Source organism: Neopelma chrysocephalum, unplaced genomic scaffold (assembly GCF_003984885.1).
Source record: "Neopelma chrysocephalum unplaced genomic scaffold, ASM398488v2 Primary Assembly neopelma1_96688, whole genome shotgun sequence".
NCBI lineage: Eukaryota > Metazoa > Chordata > Aves > Passeriformes > Pipridae > Neopelma > Neopelma chrysocephalum.
This window is the reverse complement of record NW_020925333.1, coordinates 634,234-659,440: the sequence shown is the minus strand read 5'-3', so window position 1 is coordinate 659,440 and position 25,207 is coordinate 634,234. Positions and strand designations below refer to the sequence as shown.

The window sequence follows — 25,207 nt, the reverse complement described above, 5'->3', positions numbered from 1 at the left end:
TCATAGGCTGTGCACTTAGCTGCATAATGCAACTACCAGTTGTTAAGAGAACACTTCCACGTGAAAACCTGACTTTTTAACGAAAATCACAGAATCGTTAAGTTTGGAAAACTTAACTTTAAGATTATTCATCACAAACGCAACTGTCAACCTAGTACCAGCACCACTAAACCATGCCCACTAAGCCATATCCACATGTTTTTTGAACACTTCCAGGGCTCATGACTCCCCTACTTCCCTGGTGTGGTAGTTTGGCCTAGGCCTTCCTTGGTGACCAGTTTGTAACCAAGGAAGTGCCCAGATTTACCCGGTATTCCCTACGATTTTTACGTAAACTGGGGTATAAGAAGAAGGGAGGAAAGACCTTTGCTCTCTTTCCTTCCGGCGGCTTTGGAGGTGCAGATCTCCCTGTGTTGAGTCTGTCGGCTTGGAGAGTGAGGCCTGGTAAGGCCTTGTCGACCTTGGGAGGCAGAGGCTGCCGGCAGTCGCTCCAGTGTGACTCTCCATTGTCCCAAGGAGAGTAGTAAGATATTCTCTGCTAATTCTTTTAGTTGATAGACCTTGGGCTACTGATCGGGATGATATATATATATAATTTTGGTTTTTGTTCTTCCCTTCCCCTTTCCCTGTGAAATTGTATATATATTTGAACTGTACATAACTGTAAATATAAGTGTAAATATATTTATATATATTGCTTTGTCTCTCTCGTTTTCGGTTCTTTTGGTTTTTTTTTTTCCCCTCTTCTCCCTTGGTTTGGGGTGGGGGGACAACTTCTTGTGGTAAGGTTTGGAGACTTGGCAGGGAGCCAGCTCCAAACCATGACACCTGGATATTCTGTTTCAATGTTTTACAAACCTTTCTGTGAAAAAAATTTCCTAATATCTAATCTAAACCTCCTCTGGCACAACAAAAGATACATTTTTGAAACCTACAGTCACCAGGAATCAATATTCGAAAATAAGCAAAATAAAATAAAAATTAAAATATTTTAAAAAAATTACAATAAACAAAGAACCCCCCCCCAAAAACCAAAAAAGCCCAAACTTAACAGTATCTCCCCCTCCATTTATGTTTCCTGACTCCCTCTCCCTCCATTTCATCTCAAAGTAATGGCATATGGGAGCAGATTTACCACCTGTGTCTGCATCTTAGAACAAATTTTTTAGCTCCCTTCTGCGGCTCAGCTCATGAGGAAAGAGCAGAGGGCAGGGGAGAGGACTGCTAAGATCCTAGGTGAAAATACAGCCTGTGCTTTATGTTTGTGCAGTGCTCAGCATGATGTGATCTGGCTTTTGTCTTGGGGATGCAGATATATAGAGGAAACAATAATGGATGGGTCAAGTCCCTTTGCTCATTAGCACTGATATGCAACTAGAAAGGCAGAAAGTTTGGAAAAATCCAGACCTTCCTCTTGGGGCAATGACGGGAGGAAGGAAAGCAGAGAGAACAATGCCAGACTTCCTGCTGAGGGACTGTTACTCACTTATGAACTGGAACGGGACCCCGGAGCTCCCATCAGCTGGAGTCAAGAGCTTGGGCTGAACTCTTTAAGATTCACGCAAGACTCTGGGCTAGCGAAGGCCAGCTGAGACTTGAGTGCTCAGGAAGACTATTCCTCTTCTGTACTGAGATATTATTAGAGGATGTTTGGGTAACTGAAAAACAAAACCTCTTTCCCTCAGGGATGTCTGCACTAAGCTCAGCTCTCATCCTCTTTGCTTCAGGGCCCCCAGCCTGTTCTGCTTTGCTAAGGAGAAACAGCAGCAGCTACATGATTGTTCCTGTTCAGAGGGCAGTACCTCCTGAACTCTGCACTCCTGAACTCTGGCCACAATGTCACATATATGGATTATTTTTTTTAAATAGAAATGATAGCTGGCAATGCAGCATGAATAATGAGACACAGAGAATCAAGCATGTAGGTGGACTAAGTGCAGCCAAGCCCCGGGACCCCAAGGAAAAGTCTGGGCTGCCTGCAGAATTTACAGGAAAAAAGACTGTATAAATATCTGGACTGGGGGCAGGATCAAGATGCAGAATGGATTTGAACTCATCCCTAGCACATGATAAGTATTTGGCAGACCCACTGCATGGGGATTTGAACATGTAGTTCTCATTAGTGAAAAAAACACAGAAGATTTAAGGTGTTTTTTAACTTTTCTCAAAATTCTCCACTCTCATTCACTTCACAAAAGCCATTTTAATTATGAAATAATTTTTACGTTTCCTCTAATACAATGCTCTTCAGTTTAAAATTTATAAAGATTGTAAGGCAGCCACCAAGAGATTTTTCTTGTTTTTCCACATGTGAATCTCAACACTTATGTCATATATTCTACCGCTTTGGCCCATAACATCAGGATTTGCTGCTTCCAACTCTCATTTCCTTTTGGACTGAACCTGTTTTGAAGATATCCCTCATGAAAACTCTAAGCAAGGGATAAGCAAGGGATAGGCAGACACACAGAGAAGTCTGAGTAAATAAGAGCATCTTCCAGTCCTTTGAAAAGAGCAAGCAGATTTTGGCAGGCAAATTGTTAGCGTGGAATAACTTTGCCAGAAACCCTGCCATTGCCTGAGTTAACAGGGCCTGGAGGGAGCACCACCCAAGGAAAACTGATGGGGAGATGCTGGGAAAAAACAGCATCACAAATTCCATGGGCAGTGACTAAGGAAAAACTGTACTTTCATCACAATTTGGTATTTTTCAACCAGGTATATGTGGGACTTACTTGGTAGCATAGCAAAAGTCAGTTTGTCCATGTTTTCTTCTAGGAGACACATCCCAAGTACAGATCATTTTGTGTAAATTGTGCGTTACGCATTTCAAATTCTGGGGGTGCCCTAGAGAACCTGAAATCATAGAAGAAATACAGTCTCAAAACTACAGGTCAGAAGTGAGCAACTGTAAAACTACTGCTATTGTTCACATCTGTAGCCTTTCTTTTTACAGTTTTATTGCATGCCTGTCTGGCCAGTATCTGAAAACTGCTGAACAATTTGTGTGTCTGATTAGAAAGCCACAGACTCCCAGCTTTCTAGAATTACCTAAGATCTGGGCTTGTACTCGTGTGCCTAACACAGGCAGCTGTCTCCTTCCACAATATCCACTCCTTGCCTAGCCTAATAAGCAGGCTTTGGGCCAATGGCAAAACCACAGTCTTTGATGATAAATTTAACGAGTTTTTTTGCTCTTCTCCACTGTCGCACATGGAAGGCAACTAATGACAAAAGGGCAGTTAATGATAATGTGTGAAATTATTGAAGACAGCTGGCGTATACAGCAAGGAGGTTTCAATGCAGGCATTTACATCAACTGTATATGCAGACTATCAGTTGCGTTATGGAGAATTTAACACTCAGTTTTGCACTGGTTTACAACATGCTGATGGGTGCTGGAAAGCAGACACCAGGCCTGGCATTACCTCCATCCCTAGGATGGTGTGGGGCCACAGAGGTGGCAGTTTCTGAATATACATTTAGTAAGAAAGCAATGTAATTACAAGGTGTCAGTACAGAAGCTCCAAAAAAAAAAGTAATTAGTGAATTACACTGCCATGAACTCACCTATCTCTTGGCTGTATACTAAGCTTCTTAGGCATAAGATAGCTAGTACTAAAAGGCAGTGGAGGCTTGAATTCTTCCACATTCTTCTACTGTTTGTTTTCAGAACAGCAGCTTTAAGCAGGAATAAACGTCATCTTCCAACAAGCTGGTCAGTTCTAAAATTAAACACAAAAATAATAAAAAACCCCGTATAAATTGTAGAGCTGGTACTCCACAAATGCCACATTTTGTTCCATCTACTTTTCTTCTTCAGTACTGTTCCCAGGCGTAGCAACTCCTTTTCCTTTGTCTGTCATGCAAACCTTTTCTCTGTCCCAACAACTCCTTGATGCATACATTTTCAGTAAGACATTTCAAACACAACCTCAAGAATCATAGACATGTAAAACTCAATGGTCCACAGGCATCATTCAGGACCATCTGATATCAGAACAGAACAGACATGGCATCCCCTGGAATAAGCCTCTTCAACTTAGATGAAATGTCACATTCACAAAGCATCTTGTACACCATGAATGGAAACATCCCCTGCTTCATTTACGCATTTAAGGGGACAGGACAGACCATCTGTTTTCTTCTTTCCTCTTCTCATTTTTCATATTGCTACTATTCAAACTTATGGGATGCCTGAGACATTGCAGAACCAGATCTGAACACCCAGGATCACTGGTTCAATCCAGTGATAAATAATAATGCCTGGAGGAAAAATAATGGAAAAAAAAATATGAGCCATTTGTGTATCAAGAGATACTTGCTACTATAACAGACACCTCAAGGTAAAAAATTATCTAGAATATTATATTTAATGTGTTCTTTGAAGATAAAGGGGTTTCATGTTTTATAAAGAGAAGTTCAACTCTTCAGCGAGACCCAGGGAACACATTTAGTTCCACCCCACACATCAACAACCATCAGTTTTTGTTCTCAAAAAGAAAAACTGCAGGAAAGCTTATCCTAAAGCTTAGTCAATTCCTGGTGCATCATTTACCTGCTACCTGAAATCTCTGAAGACTTGAGCACCCTTCCAGAGACCATAACTCCTATGTAACAAGAGGCCTTTTCTCAGCAACCAACAGCAGGAGCTGGGCAATTTTCAATGTTAGAATATGGCCAAGCCTGCCTGTCCTGGAGAGCAGTTTTGTTCCCATTTTGTCCAGGCTCCAAGGCTCCTGATGTTGTCTCTGAAATCTCTTCCAAAGCTAGATGTACGTCATCATCAAAATAACAGACTTTTGCCTAAAAGCCTATGAAATTTTGAAAGAAAGCTCTATTCACTGAAGTCCCCTGTGCTACCAGGAGTATGCTTCCTCATCCCTGCAGTACAACCATGTATTTTTTATTAATTTTTTTAAAGGAATCCTCCCTCAGGGGACAGCTGGGGATGCCTGAAATGTTCTTCTGTCCCTCACCAATCGGCACTGTGAGAGGAGAAACGTATCAGAACTATGCCAAATAATCCAGAGCTGCTCACAAGGGGCCACTTCCCTTCTTTCTCTTGGTCTGCAATAACCAGGCTGAAGGCAAGTCCCAGGCACACAAGAGATGAGACGTGCTATGGTAAAGACCACTGTTATGTCTGGAGGGAAGAAAAACACTTAAAACTTAAAAATTATTTTAATTTCACCATGTTCGCAAACCACCTGAAAACCTCACTAAAAACTAATATAAGCTATACTACCCCTAGACGCACTCAGTTCTTCTTTTATATATTAATAATCTGTAATATCCATGCTGTGAAACTTGTTAAAAGCCAAATAAAGAGCAGAGGTTGACAAATCCATGTCCAGGCAAAGATGAATCAAGAACCCACCAGCACATAAAATACAATAATCTCTTTGTCTGAAGTCCCCTACTATATTTTGGTGTATCTCAGGGTCTTCATGTATTTGTCCATGTTATTAATCAGAATATGGGATGTTACCTCCAGGTTTGAACCTTGCTCATAAAGCTCTAACTTCATAAAAAATTTGAAGACCTCTCAGACAGACCTGGGAGTTACATGAATAAAAGGACTGATTTCTATTTGTGATATAAATGTAAATTTTATGTTTCTGAAGACTTCTTCAAAGATCATTTCTGGTTTCCAGAAAAGTCTAAAATCAAAATTTAAAGTTCTATATCACAAACACCTGACAGTCAGCTGGCCTTCTGGCAGTCAAGGAAAGGATAAAGAAAGGAAAGCACAGATGCTACTTGAAGGAGAAAAAATTGCTCTGTAATATTAATTAAATCCCAAGCCTGTAGCAATAATCTCAACCCTCTAAACACATTAACCTTGTAGGTTTATGCAAAACCTGTTCATTCAGCAACTATGTGTGTGTGTGTTTTAAGAAAATCTTCTGGTTTTTTGCACCTCCTTCAATACATGGAGTGGTCCTCCTACTGCAGAAGTTTTAAGAGTACATCACAGCAGCGCATTACAAGATATCTGAGTCATACCAAGTTCTCCTAACTCAAGCACAGTTTTAATTTCTGTTTTAGAGTCAGGCACAGAAGGGAACCTATGTACTCTTATGCAGGGCATGATTAGTGTCTTGTAAACCACAGTCTTTCGTAAGAAGCGTAGACTCCCTGGCTCTTGTTTTCTTACAAACATTTTATAACTTGTTGAAAAGTCGGCAAAGAAAAGCCTCGTGTCGCATAATTAAATGCCATTAGTCAGGAAAAAAGATCCCCATTTATAGGCTTGTTTTAATTATAAAGTTACAAAATAATTGAGTTACTTTAAAAATAGGAAGTTCACTTTCTTTGGATGAAAGCTGCTTCCAATCAGTTCAAATCTAAATCAAACAAGGCATAGAGGTTTTTCCTTAGCCTAAAAGATATGAAAAGTACATTATCCTCTAGGCAGATGTACTCTTAAGATGTACAGGACTTTATCTCCTAAGAGTCAGGGATATTATTTAGGACAAGAGAGCTCAACATTGTCAGAGGAAGGCAAAATCTTGACCATGGCTGGCTGGAGCTCAACAGGAGCAGTTGCTACTAAGCACAAATGTCTTTACACTGCAAGACTTTATTTTTAAAAAATGGTATGAAGGGGGTTAGCCAATTGTCTCCACCAGACTAAATTGCAACTAAACCACCTTTAACAGTTGTTCATCTTAAATAATATCAGCAACAGCACATCCTATAACAATCTAATTTCCTTGGGCAATATATTCGTGTCACTTCACTGTCACTATCATCAGTGTTCCAAATGTGCTCCACAACTATCTCTTGCTCCATTTTAAGCACATTACTTTGTCCTATCTCCAGCAGACAAAGAACAGTTTAACCTCTGCCTTGCAGCACCATCTTACAGAATAGATGACTGATATCAGATCTCTAATAGCTCCTCCCTTAAAAACACCAATTTTTAATTTTTTTTTTTTTTTTTTACCATTTCCCAGTCTCGGTTTCTATATTTCTGATCATTCCTGGAACAAACATTGCTCTGTGAACCAAAGCTGCTGTATCCACAGCCTTGAAATATCTCTGCCCCGAGGCTTGAGCATTATCAAGCACAATGAAGGAACTTTTCTATGGCAAACCTATGAGTAGTATGTGTTTACACAGCTCATGCCATGTTTGCTTTCTCCCAACATTCAGACCTTGTTGACTTGATTTCAGTGTGTGATCCAGCCCCGGATACTGTATAAAGCTGCCACGTAGCTGTTTATTTAGTACTTCAGACTCCAATCTCATCCTCAAATGGACTGCAAACGTCCTGACTTAGTGTGAGTGTATTTGCACAGCAAATTCATCTCAATGGCTTTGCCTGAAATGGTCTTTCACTTTTGAAATTTTCAAATAAGGAAAGAGCCTCTCATAAACCTATGCTAAGGAACAGCACCACGTGTGTCTACAAAAAGTATTCACATGCAAATTCATGCCATACTGACAGCAAATGTTTGACAGGTTTCAGTATATAACTGCTCATACTTGAAAGAATCTACTAAAACCAGGATTCCATAATAACTGTCGGAAGCTACAGTACATGGGGATGTCATGACTTCTGCCCAGAGCTTTATGTTGTGCAGAGGAACTACCCTTGTGCCTGAGGTCAGAAAGAAGAAATTTTAAATTCCCTTTTATGCAGGTAAGGTATCAAAGGAACAATTAGATTCACATTCCTATTCACTGAAGCCAACAGTTGATGGCTGATATTTAAAACAGCTCAATACCCACCATGGACTTTTAAATTACTTTTAAAGATGTTTTGATGCAGACAGTGCATCTACTGGTGATCAGATAGATAAGAGAGGAAACAGTACTCCAAGACAATAATGTGCGCCTAGGAAAATATCTGTGGAAAGGTTTGCTTCAAACTCTTGTCAGCTGTAAAGAAGGTTAAAGATTCTGTGACCTCCTGAGAAAAGGGGAGCATTTAAGCCATTACCAGCCCCTTTAGACTTAACCTCTTAAAGGGAAAACCAGAAAATAACTGGTATGTCTCCTACTGACTGCATTTCTTATTATATATTTCTTGGCTTAACTGATTCTGGGTATCTTCTTTTTTAAAAGCATAGCTGACCAAATGCTCAGTTCTCTTCAAAGGGGAAAAAAAGTGTTTTTTTAGTCAGTTGTAACAGATTAGTTCTCTAAGCACAAAAGTTCTCCAAAGCTTTGTTCTACTATTGAGTTTTCTGGTCTCTGAGTGTATTTCATTGTCAAGTGCTTGGAAACCACTTTGAAAACAAACAAACAAAAGAGCTAAAAAAAAAAAAAATCAATAAACTTTCTGGCCTGCTTTCTGCCTGCAGTCTGATCTGACAGTCACAAGTCTCCAGATCTGTTTTCTAAAAATGTCTATGAGTTGAGGATTAGTTGCCACAGTTTTCATAGACATGTTTGCGCTCCACAAGCAGATATCTGAAAAGAAATTATTAAAAAGTCACCTTATACAAAAGGTTTAGGGAAACTGTAAGTGGAGAATATACTAGACAAAATCAGTAAAAATATATGTATTAAACATAATAGAAGAGATCTGTTTGTCCATAAATTTTCTCAAGTTGCATCTTTTTTTTCTCCACAATTAAAGGTATCATCATAATAATTTGCCACCAAGTGGAACATTAAAAGCTCTCAAGGAAAATTACATAGCACACCACCAAAACGTTGTAGAGACTGATGAGAGGCTATATTGAGCAGCCATAATCCCAAATAATCAAGCAGAAATGCAGGTGCTAAGTCTATGCCTAGATCAAACCTTATTGCTAGAAGAAAAATTACTCTGTTCAGCAGGTGGAGAAAGCTCATTTTACTCATGTCTGCCCAAAGATACTAATTCAACATTCAAAGTGAAAGAAAACACACTTACATGCAGATAAAAATGCATATATCAAATTACACATCCTACTTTTGCCAACAGAAAGCTTCCAAAAAAAATTCCCCTATCTGAAAAACCATGCCAGAAGTACACATTTCTGGGAAACCAAGCAAATTGCCAATAGAGCTAACAGTAAAGGCAATGGACACAGAAACAGAAGATGAACTGGCTTCCTTTACAACAGCTTTGCTGATCCACAGCCTTCATTCTTTGACTTTAAAGCTATCTGAGTAATAAAAAAAATGAAAGTAGAATTAATAAGATTTATTTGAAGGAGCTTGGCTGTTTTTCAACAGAGTACATTCTTCCACGTCCTTTAAAAAATTTCCAAAGTTGAGACAAAAATCTTCAGTAATCTAAATGCAGGCTTTCCCTCTCTGTTTTATAACATGGCACCATTCCACTTTATAAAAGATTCACAGGACATGAATCACTAAAACTCGTTTATAAATGAAAACTGAATCCCATTTGGGAATTTGGCTTTCCCCAGTTCTGAGGAATTAATGTAAGAATCTGCTATTTCTCTATCTAAAACCTGATAAAATAATTCAAGTTGGCTATCTGCATGCTCTCCCCTAACCTGCAGCGGAAGAAAGGAAACAAAGACAGGGTGTTAATATATTATTCAGTAAATGTGCAGGAGTACATAAGGCCAAATTTTCAGTCCCTTGAGACATTTATTTTGCTGGGTTTTTTTTCCTGTCAAGCACAAGAAGAAAAATTCCCTCCTCACTGCTTCCTCTAGCTGCCAAACAGCAGCATCACCTCCGAGATACTGGGAAGCCACTGCAGTTATCTTGCAGCCACCTCAGCCTGCCTCTGCTCTGCAAGGTGAAGTGAGAAGCCATGACAAAACACACAACGTACAGATCAACACTTCAACAATTCATTTTCCTGGTCACAAGCACCATCTACAAAGGCAAGCCTTTTGGCAAGAAATGTTACCAATAAGAGTAAAGGTACACCCCAGATACAGTAAGTGTTTCAATTTCTCAGGTTCTAAGGCCAACTTGCAGCTGCCCTTGCTCTCTAGTAATTCCAGTTCTTCTTTTTTTTTCCTGATCCCAGGACAGTTAGACACTGGAAATACAAATAAGCAAGCTGTAGACTGGGAGAGCTGTTGGGTGCTTCCATGTAGCAATTAGCATGAGAAGCACCCTCACCTGGCAAAGAGATGAGACAACAAATCCATGAACAAGTGCTACAACTCAAGGATGATTCTATGAAAGCATTTAGTACCTGTTGGACAGCACAACATACACACACACAACACACACAGAGAAACTGAGATCCTTAGGACTTGCCTTTTCAAAGAAAGGAAAATATGTAGCAGAAACAGATACCAAATAGTTTAATCACAGCCATGGATAAAATTTTGCGAAGGATTTGGAAAGTACAGTGAAAGACTCCTTCAGGTAACTCCTGTAAACCAAAGACCCCACCAAACAAGAACAAGACTGAGACCACTAGGAGGAATTTCCCTGCTGGAATAGGTGATCTGGAGAGAAAAAAACAGTGATACTCAAGAGGCGTAGCAGTCAGGCAGAGCAGGGGACTAAAGGGCAGAACAAGAAAAGAGACACTGTAGGAACTGATGGTTTATTTTTACCACTTAAAAAAGGTAACTTAGCAGATTTTTTTTCTCTTTTTCAAGCAAAAGGTACATTTTTCACACTTTGCCTTGTGGTCTCACTGAACTATGCCTGTCCCCAATTAAACTATATGTTAATTTAGAAACCCTTAGTCCTACCAGAGTAACTGTTTCACACACTGTTCAGCATACCCCACGGAAGAGTGGTCTCCAAGCCAGATGTTGCATGATCTCCTAGTGTGAGGTTTTCAGAAGAACAAAGGCACTTTCAAAGGAAAACTGTGTGTCTAACTCCCAAGTCTGGAAGGCCTTGCCATATCCATTAGCCATCAAGCACGTGGTTAAAGACAAGCATATCCATCACTACTAAGAACACAAGCACTGCTCTCCAGATGGTAACAACAAAAAAACAAACTCTTCTGAGAAACACAGTGAACCCGAATACTACCAAAAATAGACTAAATATGTTTTGGGATATCTGCAAGCCTGTTCATGATTTATTGTTATTACATATTAGGCCAATGTTATTATAGATTACCCCTAAGGCTCATTAGAGATCAGAGAAGGCACACTAGAGAGGTCTGGATTTCAGTTCAGTAAAGGTTGACTTCACTCTGCAGCCATTTCCTCAGCACGGTTTCTCCATCCAGCTGCAGGGATTCACCAAGCTTGTTAGGACACAGTATGCTGAGACCTCATCTCATCCTGAGTGAACTGAACCTAAGCAGTGTGTCCAAAGGTTATTGCAGGGGTAAAAGGGACAGACAACACATGATCAGATAAGTCCAACTTCCTTAGGAAGTCAGCTCAAATTAACAAGCACAGATTCTTCTCCCATAGAGGTGCAGATGGAAAACACCTAATCATCTCAACAAAGAACAAAGCAAAGGGTGAAGGTTAGGGGACACTACTGGCCAAAAGAAAACTTTTGATCTCCTAGGCTATTGTGCTGTGCAGAATAAGGAAACGGCTCAGAGTCATTTACACACTCGTGTTTTAACCCATTCAAAAAATTTTCTTGATACTTACTACAACTGACAAACTAATATTGCATGGAGGTGAAGGATGTATTTGTGTAAATCTGATACAGCTACACATATTTCCTGATATGCTTGAATTTGGTGACCTCATGGTTGACACATTTCCTTGAATTCTTGTGCTCTGCAACACAGCATGGAATAAGCACAGTGAGCAAAGGCACACGAGTCTGACTTTGCATATATAAAAAATGCCTCTTATCATGACTGCGATGGCTATCCACTCTGCCTTTTCAGTACTTAATACAAGTGTAGAGCATAGAAACAAACGCACCCACATTTTTTGCAGTATATAAACCAAGAATCCAATGAAAACACACAGAGAATGTTTCCCACTTCTCTAGTGCTTACTGCATTTTACTGACACAGAACTGAAGCAAAACACAAACCAATTATTCCAAAGCACATCTCAGTTTTGGGGGAGGAGGGGGTACTTCTGGCTAGTTCTCAAGACAGCAAGTCTTCGGAGGAAAATGTCATTTGCCCACAATGTCAACTGCGCTTTACTCCATGTGAGGTTCAAGGGCCAGATCATATCACTCAGACTTTACAAAGAGGACTGCAGAATAAAATTGCTGTTCCTTATCAGAGTCATGTTATCTGCATAACTCTGTCCCTGCCAGTTCTTTTCAGCTTATGCATCCTTATGAACTAATAAAACATTAAATAAATTGACCTGATTAATGAAAGAATTTATTTTCCTTAATATGGCAATGTCCAAAAACTTATTTTGAACTATATGACCTTTAATCTTCTTTCCATTACAGGAAAAGCCTAATTAGTTTTATAAGAGAACACTGATAATTATTGCAGTAATTCCAAGTGCAATTTTTTTTAAACAACTGGCAATGACCCAAGGGTTGCAATCCTTCATTGTTTACAATGAAACTTGTGGTATTCAAATTATTTTTAAGGTACAATGAACCAAATCCAAAGAAAGTCTGGCTCCACGTTTACAAACAGCATATAAATAGACTGAATGCTGAAATGCGGCTTTCACACTAAATAATATATTGAGAAAAAGGAGCAATAGTTATGTGATATCCTTTTGGAGTGAATGTAAGGAATGAGAGTCACTTACGAGAAATAAATTGATTTTTTTTTACTTATCAAGGAAATGGGCAATTCCTGAAACTATAGATCTATATTTTCTGATAAATTCCCATTGTAGTAATCTTTGTTGAGACTTTAAAAGCTCTCATGCCCTGCTGTATTTCCACTCTTAGTAAGTATGTGACATATCACACAATGACATACTGCAGAATGTTATTATGTGTAGACTACCCTTCCACTGGGGTGGGCAAATGCTTTACTCTCTGCTCCACTCCCAAGTGGCCCTGAATGCTGCCATTCCCCTCCCAAAGACAAAGAAGGAAGGTCTACAATATACTATGACATTATGAGAACAAGCCTTTCCATGTGTAATTAGATAGCAGTTGAACTTCTTTATTTCTTTGCCAGGCTGTTTTAGTTGTACCTTACTCCCCTCGAGTTTTTCTCTTATGCATACACATGCATATCCTTCTTTTAAGGCATCAAAGTGCAGAAATTAATCTTAAGTACTCAGAATGCACAGTTGCTCATGGCACCAGTACCCCCTCATTCCCTTGCTGTTCACAGCCTTCAATGGAGCTATGGACCCAAAAGTCATGCAGGCATACCTAATCCAGCTGCCTGAAGCTAATATTACTCCTCCTTGTTCACTCTGCTCCTCTCACAGAGGTCCCCAGATCCCTGCAAAGGATTTATGGTGCACTTGTGTATCTTGTAGCAGCACAGCTAGCAACCCAGTATCTTAATATAAACTGATTCATTCATTTTACCCTTTCTACCCCTCTAATACACTCAGATGCTGCTAAAAACCACAGAATCTCATCTCAGTTTTAGTGTGCTCCTTGATGTTATCCCCTCTACAAACATGCAGCACTTCCTTAACTGTATTGCCCTAATCGAAATAAATAATTTACTGCAATGCCAAAGGCACAAGATGTATTTGTTTTACAATTAAATTAACACCTGACTTTCCATGTCAAATAAATTAGACTGATCATTCAGTTTAGGAAGAACATTGCATAAAAAGAAAACATAAAGTTCAAATTTTCTTTTCAATTTCTGCTAAATTATTTCAAATAGGATTCAAACATAGACTGAGATCTCTCAGTTCCACTAAAAAAGAGATGCAAAAAACTTCCTAAGTATATTCAGAATAATCTAAATGAAAAGTTTATGTTTTGTCTGCTGATGGAGTTTTCTTATATTAGGAAGTTTCTTTATTTTCCTCAAAGCTCTTTAAGTGTTTCATAGAGGGTCTCAGAATGAAAAATACTGTTATAAAAGTACTCTGCTAGAGCAAACTCTGAACCATTAAAATAATGCTCAGGGAAAGAAACAAAGCAATGAAGATATGAACATTTTAAAATAATATGCAAGATGGTTAGGACCCATAATTTTTATTGCTGTAAAATAAAGCAATGTTTTGCTGTAATTTCTTTTAGAACTTAGGAAAAGCAGTAAATCAAGTCCCTGTGTATAATCCACCAGCAAGTGCTTAGACAGCAGTGTCTGTAGGAGTAATGATGCTGCACCCCATTTAAAACTGAAAGCAGCTCATACAAAATTGAGACTACTACTAATAGAACACAGAGTGATTCAGTTCCACAAGTCTCTCCTGAGGTGATTCACACTTTGAATGAGAAAACAAAACAGAAATTTTCAAGGTCACATCTCACATCTTCACATCACTTTCACATGACCATCACTACAGCATCTGTAACTTGCTTCTGCTCCTTCTCCCTCAATCCTCCCTTGAAAGTGAGATTCATCTCCTGAAGTTCTTTTTTTTTTTAGCTTCTCTTCTGAAGGTTGACTATAAAAAAAAGGCTGAGGAGAGGAAAAAACAACCTTGGATTTTACACACACAAGTCAGTCCAAGTTTTCTATCTTTGCTTAACAGGGTTCTTCCTTCCTGCTATTATTAGTAAATCTTACAGTTTACTTCTCTCAGCATTGAGCTGGTAGATAATGTACAAAAAAGAAGAAGGATTTCTTACTTATTAGCTTCTGACACCAATAAATTCTGTATACCTACACAGCAGAATGGAAAAATCTCTTCCTGTGGAAGGCTGTTCATCACATTTTTCATGCATTGTTGCTGATAAGTTTAACTTTTTTGTTTCACAACTCAGCAATGAAACAGCTATTGTTTCCAAAGTGCTGAGCAAGTTCAACTGTGGGAATGAGAGACGTGCAGCAATTCTCAATGGTCTCTCTGGTGGCTGCAGATTGAGGTGCCCAGACATGGGGGAGAGAACGTGGGTGCAAGAAGAAGAAGCGTCAACTGGAGAACTCACCTTTTGGTGTAATTACATGAATGACATGTTCTGCTTCAGTTTATTTTTAGCTTCTATTCCAGTAGGAACAGAATTTCCTCAGGAAAAATTCTGCTCTTCAGGTACCTAACACAGGCCCATCCAGATACATAATACATGAGGCACAAGGCCAAGCACATTCTTACAAGTTTACCTGTCTAAATACAGAGACCTGAAAAACCTTTAATGTAAATTTCATGGTATGAAACACCAACATCTTACTTTTTCTTTCTTTTACGAAAACCTCTTCTACAAAAGCTTGTGCCAATCTCACCATGAAGCAAGTCATTAAAACTCACACAGCATTATAAGAATAACACCACCTAAGATAACTTCGGAGAGTTCTATGCTTTCCCATTTCTGCAACTTTCCATACTACAGCACTACTCACTAAATCTGTACAAGGATCATATACGCAAAACATATTTAGGTGAAAATGCATATGCCTCAGGGACATAAGTATTTGACTTTAAAATAATATATGTAGGAAATATTTGTAAGCCACAGGAGAAGGGCTTAAAAAGATCAGAGATACATGTAGGTACTAGGAATGCAAGTGACAAGTATCCTTTTTTATCCAAATAAGAGAGTTAAAAAAAAACCAAAACCAAACCAAACCAATTGACTATCATTAAAAATGGCAAAAAATTAATGCACATTATTTCCAAAGAAGAGATAGACTGGGGGCAATTATTACCAATACCTGCTAAATTGTTATTAAAGTGTCAGTTCATCAAATAGCCGGGTTTATATTGCAGCATCTCACTCATCTTAATTCTTAAGTCCCATGAAACAAGCAGCTAAATGCCATCAGAGATCACCCGTGCCCTCTGATGAGAGGGTTTTTCAAAGCCATGGAGTGCTGCCCTGACTGACTTCCTGCAGATTTATGCAAGATAAGAAGCTCAGTAACCACATATACAAACATATTGCTCTTGAATTTGCAAATATATAAGTAGATGACTAATTCTAGCTTATGAATAAAAGCATGCATAAACTTACATTTGTACTGTTGGCAGGAGCCCAACTGCAGGAGCCTGTGACAGGCTCAGTCCTTAGTCTTCAGTTTGGGAGAGCTGAATGCTGAACTGGACAGTCACATGAGGCACCTGAAATTAAGAGACTCAAATATAATATCTCGCTAAGAATGCTACACTAGAGGATCACTCAGAAAAGATGTGGAATTACAAATATACCCTCTGTGTTTGAGCATGTGGAGAGAAAAATTAACATTATTTTGCTGAAAGCCTGTTAGTGACCTAATTCTACGGGCAGCTATTGTGATGCTGAGTGTTTGCTCCCATTTTTGTCTGCAGCAATCACTGCCCAAATTCCAGCCCAGAGTTACCTACTGATTAGCAAGCATGCACACAGCAGGGCAAGAGGATAACAGATAAGAATCTAACGTTTTCAAGGATGCGTTCTTCACATATTAACACCAGCTGCACCACTCATTAGTTGAAATATGAGGAAGCAACCGGAAAACATTCAATTTTCAAACTATCAGGTAACATAGCTCAAGCAAAAATAAAAGTCCTCACAACTTATTCTGTATGGATCAGATTACCTTACAAAAGCACTTGATCCAACAGCACAAGAGAAAAACTAGTCATTCATTAGCAGTGGAAGTAGTTTCATCCAGTACAAAGTTGATTTATACAAAGGATCAAATGATTACTTTGAGCAGTTTGGGTCTAAGAGATCATTTGTTGTTGCAAAGGCTAAAACAATGCAACTATTTAGTTCAGTGACGTTACTTGGTCACAGCTCTCAATTACATGCACAGAGAAAGGATTTAAACTTAACCCACCACATAATAATGGCCAGTCTTCGCGAACGAAGATTTTTGGGAAAGGTCTTTTACCTTTCCAGCCTGCGCAATGGATTTTTTAGGTGAGACACAGCCTGCGCTGAACTGAGCCCACCCTTTAATCCTAAGGGTTCATCTGCCGGGGCCAAGCAAGCTTGGACAATGGCAGTGAGGTCCTCAGGACGTAGGTTTGTTTAGAGTGACCTTCTCATAGATGGATGGCCTCACAGGGCTAACGGGCTCCATCCGCCCGGGGGGACCGAGGAATCGAACCTGGGTCGCAGCAGTGAGAGTCCTGCTTGCTAACCACTAGGCCACCAGGGGTCCCTACCCACCACATAAGACACCAGAGGAAATGCCACGTAGTAGACCTCCACTGAAAAGTGAACACTGTGAAAAGTAAAACTAATTAAGCATTGGCAAAACTCTTCAAGGGCGGGGGGAACTGATTAACAAAAAATAAGACTAGATGCATTCCTAAAAAAACTTCTAAATATGGGCTCATTACAAATATAGGGCTTCCTATATTAAAGCCTTTAGTTCATATTACACCAATGTCAGACTAGAATAGCAGAAATTGTGGAGAGATCTCACATAAATATGCATCTTAATGGTGAAGAAATACAATATACAAGGGACAAACTACAGACTTTGAGGTAAGATTTAAAATAAGGGTCACACGACACCTTGCTGGATTTACATCCAGACTGATTCTGTCATTTGAAATATGTGGCAACATGTGGTCAAAAATACTTTCTTCCAAAAATTTCCCATCATCTTGAAAAAAGAGACAGGTCAGTCACATTTAACTTGGAGCAGAAGGCTGTTCTATATTGGGAATTGTGACAATGCTGTTCTAGCAGAAGAATTATGAGTTACGTGCCTTGAGACCTGTGCACTAAAAGATTTCCCAGAGCCATGACCTTTGGAAGCATTTGGAGCAGGGGGAAGAAGGGGAAAAGGAAGAGGAACAGGTAGACTCCAGGGAACAGATATTATTATCCTCACAACCAGAAAAAACCCTATGAGGAGTAAAAGAGTTTGTTTGACATTTACAGTCACCTCACACACACAGTACTTCAGTTCTTGTTGTACACAACTCAAGACAACACCGAAGTCTACAGTATAAATCACATTTTTGTTTTGTTTTGTTTTTTCTCTCTCTCCTCCTCTCTTTTTTTTCTGCCTAGAATTAAACTTTGAAAGCTTATCTCCTTGGTTTTAGCTCCAGACTAGCTGTAAAACCTCAGAGGTCAAACATGTCTTTTGCCGCAAGTGCTGAACTCGATCCAAAACATGAATTATTGTGAAAATTAGCTGCAATTGGAACACTTATAACTTACATTCACCTTTGGGCTTCAGAATCTGCAGAAGCTCCACCTATAATACTGACCGCTATAATTTTCTTCTGAAATTCATTTGATTTAAGAAGCCTTTTTGCCCAGCAGTAATATTAAAACCAATTATTTAAGAAAGATATTTTGAAGCTCTGTCCTCACTGATTTTACAGTTAAGAGAGGCCATTAGATCACTCAGTTCAAGAAGTGCAAAACCATGATCTTCCATCCAAACAGAGTTACATAACAGGATGAGCAGCACTGCTGTCTTGGCACAAGAGCTTCTGGATGACCATGCTAAGTCCTGTTTGGAAGGGAGAAGGGTTGCCAGGCTAAGGCAGATACCACCAAACAACACCAACAGGAAATTGCCTGCCCAGACCAGCCCCTGCCGAGCAGAGTCATGGCTCTTGTTCCCCTTGTCCAAATTTCCCTCTCATCTGGGTTCTCCAAGGCATGTGGAATGCAACTCTCAATTATGCAAGTAATTTGAAATGCATCTTATAAAGTTACAGAAAACACGAATATTAAAGATGCTCAGACCACCCTGATGGACAGCAGTGTGGAGGTGTCTTCACCCACAACCTAAATGCTGTAGATGGGCTCGCCTTCACACTATTTGAGACCACCATGTTCAAATCTGGACTAGACATCTTTGCAGCAAGTGGCCTGGGTCACCATCTGACTCCAAAAGAGCTTTTCCTGCACTTCTGAGTTCAAAGTCCTTGAAGTGAAAAGAAAGAAGTTTTTAAAGCTTTAGGCTGAAATGTGTGTCGTGCCCAAGGGCTCAATGTGGGGGGCATTCAAGGGCATAAAGCCAGCGTGAATAGAGCTGGCTTGCTCTGCTCAGCACCCTAGCCAAGCTTGCTATAGGCCCTATCCACGCCATCCAGAATAAATGCTTAACTATCCTTAACTATGCTGTCTAGTCAACTGAGCTTGTATTTCCTCTTGGAGGGAAGTAACTGATTTATTCAGTGAGCAAAACTAGCTTAAGTGGCTGGCTGTGGCCCAGAAGTAAAACAGGGACAATTTCTGAGCCAGACTGACAGTGTAAACCACCTTCAATCATCTCTGTTACTCGTACTTTTATTATACCTTTAAGCAACTTGTGCAATAATGACAAAATTATGCAAGCATAAGAAGCATTCCAGCATACTTTTCAGACAGTGTTTATCACCTAAAGAAAACACTCAAATACATTGCTTTATTTAAATTCCATGATAAGGCACTACGAACTACCAGGCAACCTTGAGATGGAACTATCAAGCAAAGATGGAACTATAAAGCAAGCAAAAATATATACCTCTAATTTTGGAATATGTGTATGTTCCAAAAGAAAGTACTCTTGACTGATGATCAAAACGCAGTAAGCAATACTGGCAGACAACACTGGTATAATGTTATTCATCAATATGGAATCATTTCCCTTGTCCTCTGCCCTCTCCCCCAAAAAACCCAAACCAAATGAACAAACAAACACAAAAGAAAAAAAAACCCCTCCCAATAATTTCCCAACCAATGTTACTGTATCACCAAAAGCAGCCTACTGGCAAGGAAGATGCTGCTGCATAAAAATCAACCTCAAGAAAGTGCTACTTTATCTATTTAAGGATTAACACCAGTAGACTGAGGCTGGCTGAAAAGCTGTGCTTTTGGTTTTGCAGGAAACTGCCCCTGAATTGCTGAGTTTACAGGAGAGAAAGGAGACTCTGCTCCCTGACAACACATGGCCCACGAGAGCGGGGAGCTGGTACTAACAGCAAGTTAGTACTGTACTACTGACAACAGAGGTGGTCCATCCTCTGCTGTGGGCTGTGCTCAGAGTCTGATTTTTGGCAGGGTAGAAAGTGAGGCAGAAGGAGCAGGGAACTGCTACAGTGCTGTCCTTGTTTCCATGACACGTGCTTTTATAACTTGTGCTCCCTGAGGTAAAAGGCATAATTTGGACTCAACAGCTGACAACTCAGCAGTTCTCTGCCTGTGGGATAAGGGAAAGCTGGTTCTGTTGTAGCAACAGTTGACCCCACTCCAGTGCCAGCTCCAGACAGTGCACGGAAAGGAGGGCAGACATATGCCCTTCAAAACCTTACACCCTGACCAACATTCATACCAATGGCTTAGGAGTTATTTTTAGTTTAAGCACTTTCTACTTGCAGTGAAACCTGCTACTAGGAGTGATTCCAGGAGACAGCAGCAGGGAAAGGCAGACAGCAGCAAAGTGGCAAAAACCCCTGCTGAGAATTTCTGGTGCTTGCAGGAGTGCAAGGACCTTACAGACACAGTGCAGGAGGGCTCCCACAGTCTGTAAATATAGGCACTGCAAATTTTCCAGAGAAAGGAGGATAGCAATGATCAGCAAAAAACTGATGGTACATATGAAAAACAGTCCCCAGATATTTTTCTCAGCGAGTAAGAAGAACCTCCAGACATCATTCATTCTAAAACAATAAGTCAGTAAGGAAGGAAAGCAAAGAACACAGGGAACCTCTGCATTTTCTGTATCCAACCTGCCCCTAAAGCCCTCAAAGGGTAGGTAAGAAAAGAGATCTGTTCATCTAGGAACTTATATGGCCCTCATCATTGCCATGCTAATAATTCTGGAAGAAATCTATAAGACTTTGGAAGATGAGCCCTAGTGACATTTAAGTACCTATAAACCCCACACTTTCGATGCTTCAACCAAAAGAAATGTTCAAAAATCCTACTTAACTGCAGCTAAGTATTGGAGAGGGGAAAAAGAAAATAAAAGGAGAGGTGATGATAAATTTTGTAGGCATCAGCATGCACAGATGCAGTCTCATCTTTGACAGGGCCACACCACCTGCCTGATGCTTAGACACTCAAGATTCACAAAGAAATTACTCCTTGCCTGTATCTGCTGATGAAAAGTGCACAGAACCACAGAATCAGGTTCCAGAGAAAAATGAGAAGCTTTTTGTATTAAGTCACAGAAAAAGAAAGCAGCAGGAGCGTTCCCTTTCCTAAGGCAGCTGAGCCACTGCAGCACTCCTTGAGGTATGGCAAACACCTTTTACCACCTCCAGAGACTACTCAAAGTGACAGACAAGTCAGGATGAAGACTTGTCTAGCCTTTCTGTCAATGGCATTTCTCTCTGACACTTAAGTAACCACTGTCTCAGAGCAGGACTCCATGTCCTTGTGAGAGGGCACTCACTGGAAGCCAGAGACCATGGACTCTAGGTCCTGCTTCCAAGGATTATTTTGATCTTTTACATTTAATCGGTGATGGAACAAATTGTATCCAACAGCTTTGGAGTACAGAGCACAACCACCTCTTAAGTCACCTAGAAGCAATTTATTTTTCTTATTTTTAGATAGAAATTTGATGCCTGGCAGTCAAAAAGTAGTCATAATTCAATCTCAGGGGGAGAGACACCAAAACACAATTTCAAATAATTCTAGCTAGTTATGGTAAACAGAGTAAAATTGCCTATCATACCCATTCTCCATGTCTTCCTCCAAATAAATCAGTGTCTAACTCAGAGGAACAGCATCCCCTCTCAAAGAGCCATCAGTATTCTGTTTGAATTCTCAATCCTCCCACCTATTCAAGTATCTTTAAATGTCCTTCAGTAGACCTTTTCTTCTACTGCTAACATGCCTTCACTTGAATCCTCTCTGTATTTCAACATGTCTGAATCTAAGATCCCAGTGTTTCAATTATTACTGCATCCTAGATCAGTATGTACTATTGAAAATGAAACAAAACTAATTCCGAGAAGTTTTCTGATTTCTTTTTTCAGATTTCCCTTCCGTTGTCCAAAACCTGTCTTTCAACAACTCAAATAAAAACATTGCAAGGTAATATTTACTATCATTTAAAACTGTATCAGATCATTTTTGTTTTCATCCAACTAATGTATCAACACAACAGGACTGCTGAACCTTCTCTGCATTTCTTTGAGCACTAGCACACAGCTTAACTGGAAAAGAACCTCATTCACCTGGTCACATCATCGATTAAGTCATTTGCAGAAAAACGTAATCCATCTTCATCAGCCTTGTGATGCACTGCACTCTGCAAGACAGAGCTGGTATTTACACACATCTAGACTGCTTAAGACTGCCAGTCTTCTGGAGGTTTCATCTTTCAGTTGGAATTCTTACCAACACATGAAGTTTAAATACATCTTCATAAGGCAGAAAATTTGCTGTCAGTCACGCACTGGATTAAACAATCCAACATTCATACTGTAAGAGAGCTGTTTCTAATACATTGAGAGACTCTGTTCTAGCATTACCTATGGATGTTAATAAATTCAGATATTTTTGAACATTTACTAAAGCCCTGAGCCGCATGATGTTGAAACAGATATGACCTTATAGCCATAGACTGTAACTCAACAAGCACTTGAAAACTAAAGCCTTATGAATACCTGCTAAAATACCAGCAACAGCTTTGCCACCTGTGAAAAAGTTTTCCTCTCTTTCAGAAGAGCATCTCCACCCAAATGGCTGTTCCCATGTATTCCTTATTTGCCTTTGGCAACTCTCTGAGAATGCCCTCACCTAAAGGTTAAGTCTCTCCCTTCCCACAGCACACGTGTAAAGGGATTTTGCACAATCTTGCTCGTAGATAGTGCTTGCCACGGGTTGCTCTAGGTGACTAAAGCCGTGTGTTTGGAGAGTGCACAATGGAAACTGTTATCAGTTAATAACACTGATTAAAGTTTGAATAGGTGAAACAGCAATAAGATGAAAGGATGCAAAGACTTAGTAAACAGAAAATAAACAAAATAAGGTGACTCCCTAAAAGTTATACTCCAAACCAGCTCCAACTCAGGGATTTTTAAGCCTTCTATTTCTGCAACATTTTCCAGCTTAGATCATAGACCTGCAGTCTACTGACACTAGACTGTCATTCCTTAGACCTCTCAGGAGTAATCTGCAGTCCTGTCTCCAGGTAATGACAGGCAACTCATGCCGAGAAATACCAACCAACTGCAGATATGGCGCTACTCATTCTGTGGGTGAACTCATGGCATTTGCTTCTGCCTCTTCCACATCCAAATCCTTCCCCTTATCAAACAAATGATTTTTGTTTTGATGTTGATTCACATTGTGGTCAAATCCAAGTGACTTCTATGTCTATACTTAGCTTTATGTACAGAGTTCAACAGAAATCAAAGCTTATCTTTATCACCAAAAGCATACAGCATACAATGGTTGACAAGCTAAGTACAAGCACAGACTTTTTGCAGATCAAGGTATTCACGCATTCTTCCCTACAGGATGTGATAAGCTTATATATAAAGCACATAGACACTGATCTACATCAAGCAACATACTGTCTCAGTTGGCATTGCCGCATGCTGATTTGAGAGGGAACACGGCATGACATAGACTATAATCTTTCCCACAGCTACTAAACCTCCTAAGTCTGATTAACACTGTGGATTCATGCCGTGGGGTTGAACTAAGGGTTTAAGAAGAATTTGAAGAATTCTTCGACATTAAGGAGAAAAGGTAGAACGGACTGCCAGGTGAGATGTCAAAGGCAAGTCACACTGCCTTACTTAGGACAAGCTGGGTTTCAAAGACAGCACAAATCTACCCCATGCCCATGCTTCTCTGAAGGGAATTTGCCAGGGCATGGATTGACTACCGAATATGAATATTTGACTATTTTTGCAATGGTGATTTTAAGTGTGAAAGTCTGTGGAAAAGAATCGAAGTGACAATTCCTAAACAACAGCTCATGGTCCAAGTCTCCCCAGTACTAGATGACTATAATATCTATCCAGAGCTTTACTCCCATTGATAGCAAACTTCCCAGACACTCACCACTGACTACAATTAAAAAACAAACCATGCATATAACCAATTCCTACCAAAGCAAAACACAGCATGCGAGCACAATATGCCTCATCCAAATATACTTACACACGTTGAATTTTAACAAGGGAATAACGTTCTTTTCAGAACTACCTCAGAGGCTTTGAGAGATCCGTTTTCAAACACGATCTCTGCACACATCAGAAATTCACTCAAAACAGACACAGCAAGCTGTGTCTCCACTGCGTCGGAGTCCTTGCACAGCCAGTGCGCAGAGAGGCGCCCAGCATGTCTGGATGCTCCTCAAACGCAGAAGGGACTCTGGATTGTCCTCCCAAGGTCCCATTTTTCAAAAGGGTGCTGCTTATTCAAAATTAAATAAAACAGAATAAAATAAAATCACGGAAAGAGGCATAAATAGTATTTACCCGCCGCTCAGTCCTTGAACCAGCCAACCTGCCGGCCAGCGGAATGAGCTGTTGACAAAACACAGCCTCTATTTAAGTCGCAGGCTCCAGGCAGCGGCGGAGAGGAGCTGCCGGTCTCCCCCGGCGCCCTCGGGGGAGGCTCTGCCCCGCTCCGCGCCCGCACCGGCACCGGCCCTGGCCCCGACCGCGCCGCGCCCCCGCCCCCACCTGTCCCCAGCCCCGACCGAGTCCCGAGCCGAAGGAGAGCAGCGAGGCGAGCTGAGGGTCTCCGAAAATCCCCGCCGCCAGACCCCCCCTCCGCCCCTCCCGGCCGGCACCTCCCCGGGGCGGGCAGAGGGAGGGAGGGATGGAGGCAACATCCATCACTGCGCCCCTCGGGCCGCCCCCTCCCAGGTGCAAGCGGGTCCCGGCACTCACCAGCCGCCGCCTCGCCGTGCCCTGTGGCGGCCGCATTCCGCGGGGTGCGGGGGCTGTGCGCGCTCCCGGCGGCCCAGCTCCAGCGGGCAGCAGTGCGCAGCGCCGACAGGAAGGAGGGATGCAGCCGCGGAGGGAGGGAGGGAGGGAAGGAGGGCAGGAGAAGGAGGGAGGGAGTGAGGGAGGGAGGGAGTGAGGGATGGAGGAGCGGGGCTGGCGGGCTGCCCGCGGGCGGAGCCTGCGCCGTGCACCGCCCGCCGCCGCCCCCGGCCCTGCCCCGGGCACCGCCGGCTCTCGCCGCCCGGCACGGCTCGGCCCTGTCGCTGCTGCAGCCCCGCTGCTGCCGAGTCGGAGCTGCCCGGGGCTGCAGGGCCCCGTTAGTCGTGTCGCCGGGGTGTGGTGGGGACTGAGCTGCTGGGGACACTCGGTGGCGTGGCTGGGTCCCCAGCGGGCTGTGGCGAGCGCCCTGCGGGGGAGGGTGAAGTCACGGATCTGATCTGAGCCTTTCAGGTTCTCTCTGTGACACGGTCAAATATTCTTCT

At 41.1% G+C, this 25,207-nt stretch overlaps 1 protein-coding gene across 5 annotated transcripts in view; it reads right to left on the bottom strand.

The window, feature by feature from the left end:
• Positions 1-24,785, bottom strand: part of LIFR (LIF receptor alpha) — a 55,423-nt gene extending 30,638 nt beyond the window's left edge. The window contains exons 1-5 of one of the 5 annotated variants that reach the window (XM_027709125.1): positions 24,669-24,780; positions 23,932-24,183; positions 15,880-15,986; positions 3,571-3,725; positions 2,736-2,856 (exon numbers count right to left, since the gene is read on the bottom strand). In XM_027709125.1, coding sequence (XP_027564926.1) covers positions 2,736-2,856; positions 3,571-3,652 — 203 coding nt within the window. In that variant the 5' untranslated portion in view covers positions 3,653-3,725; positions 15,880-15,986; positions 23,932-24,183; positions 24,669-24,780. Of the gene's footprint in view, positions 1-2,735; positions 2,857-3,570; positions 3,726-15,879; positions 15,987-17,022; positions 17,115-23,931; positions 24,184-24,251; positions 24,379-24,668 lie in introns of those variants that run through there. The other 4 variants (XM_027709127.1, XM_027709124.1, XM_027709126.1 and 1 more) reach the window with 4 other exon arrangements.
• Positions 24,786-25,207: the final 422 nt, after the last annotated feature.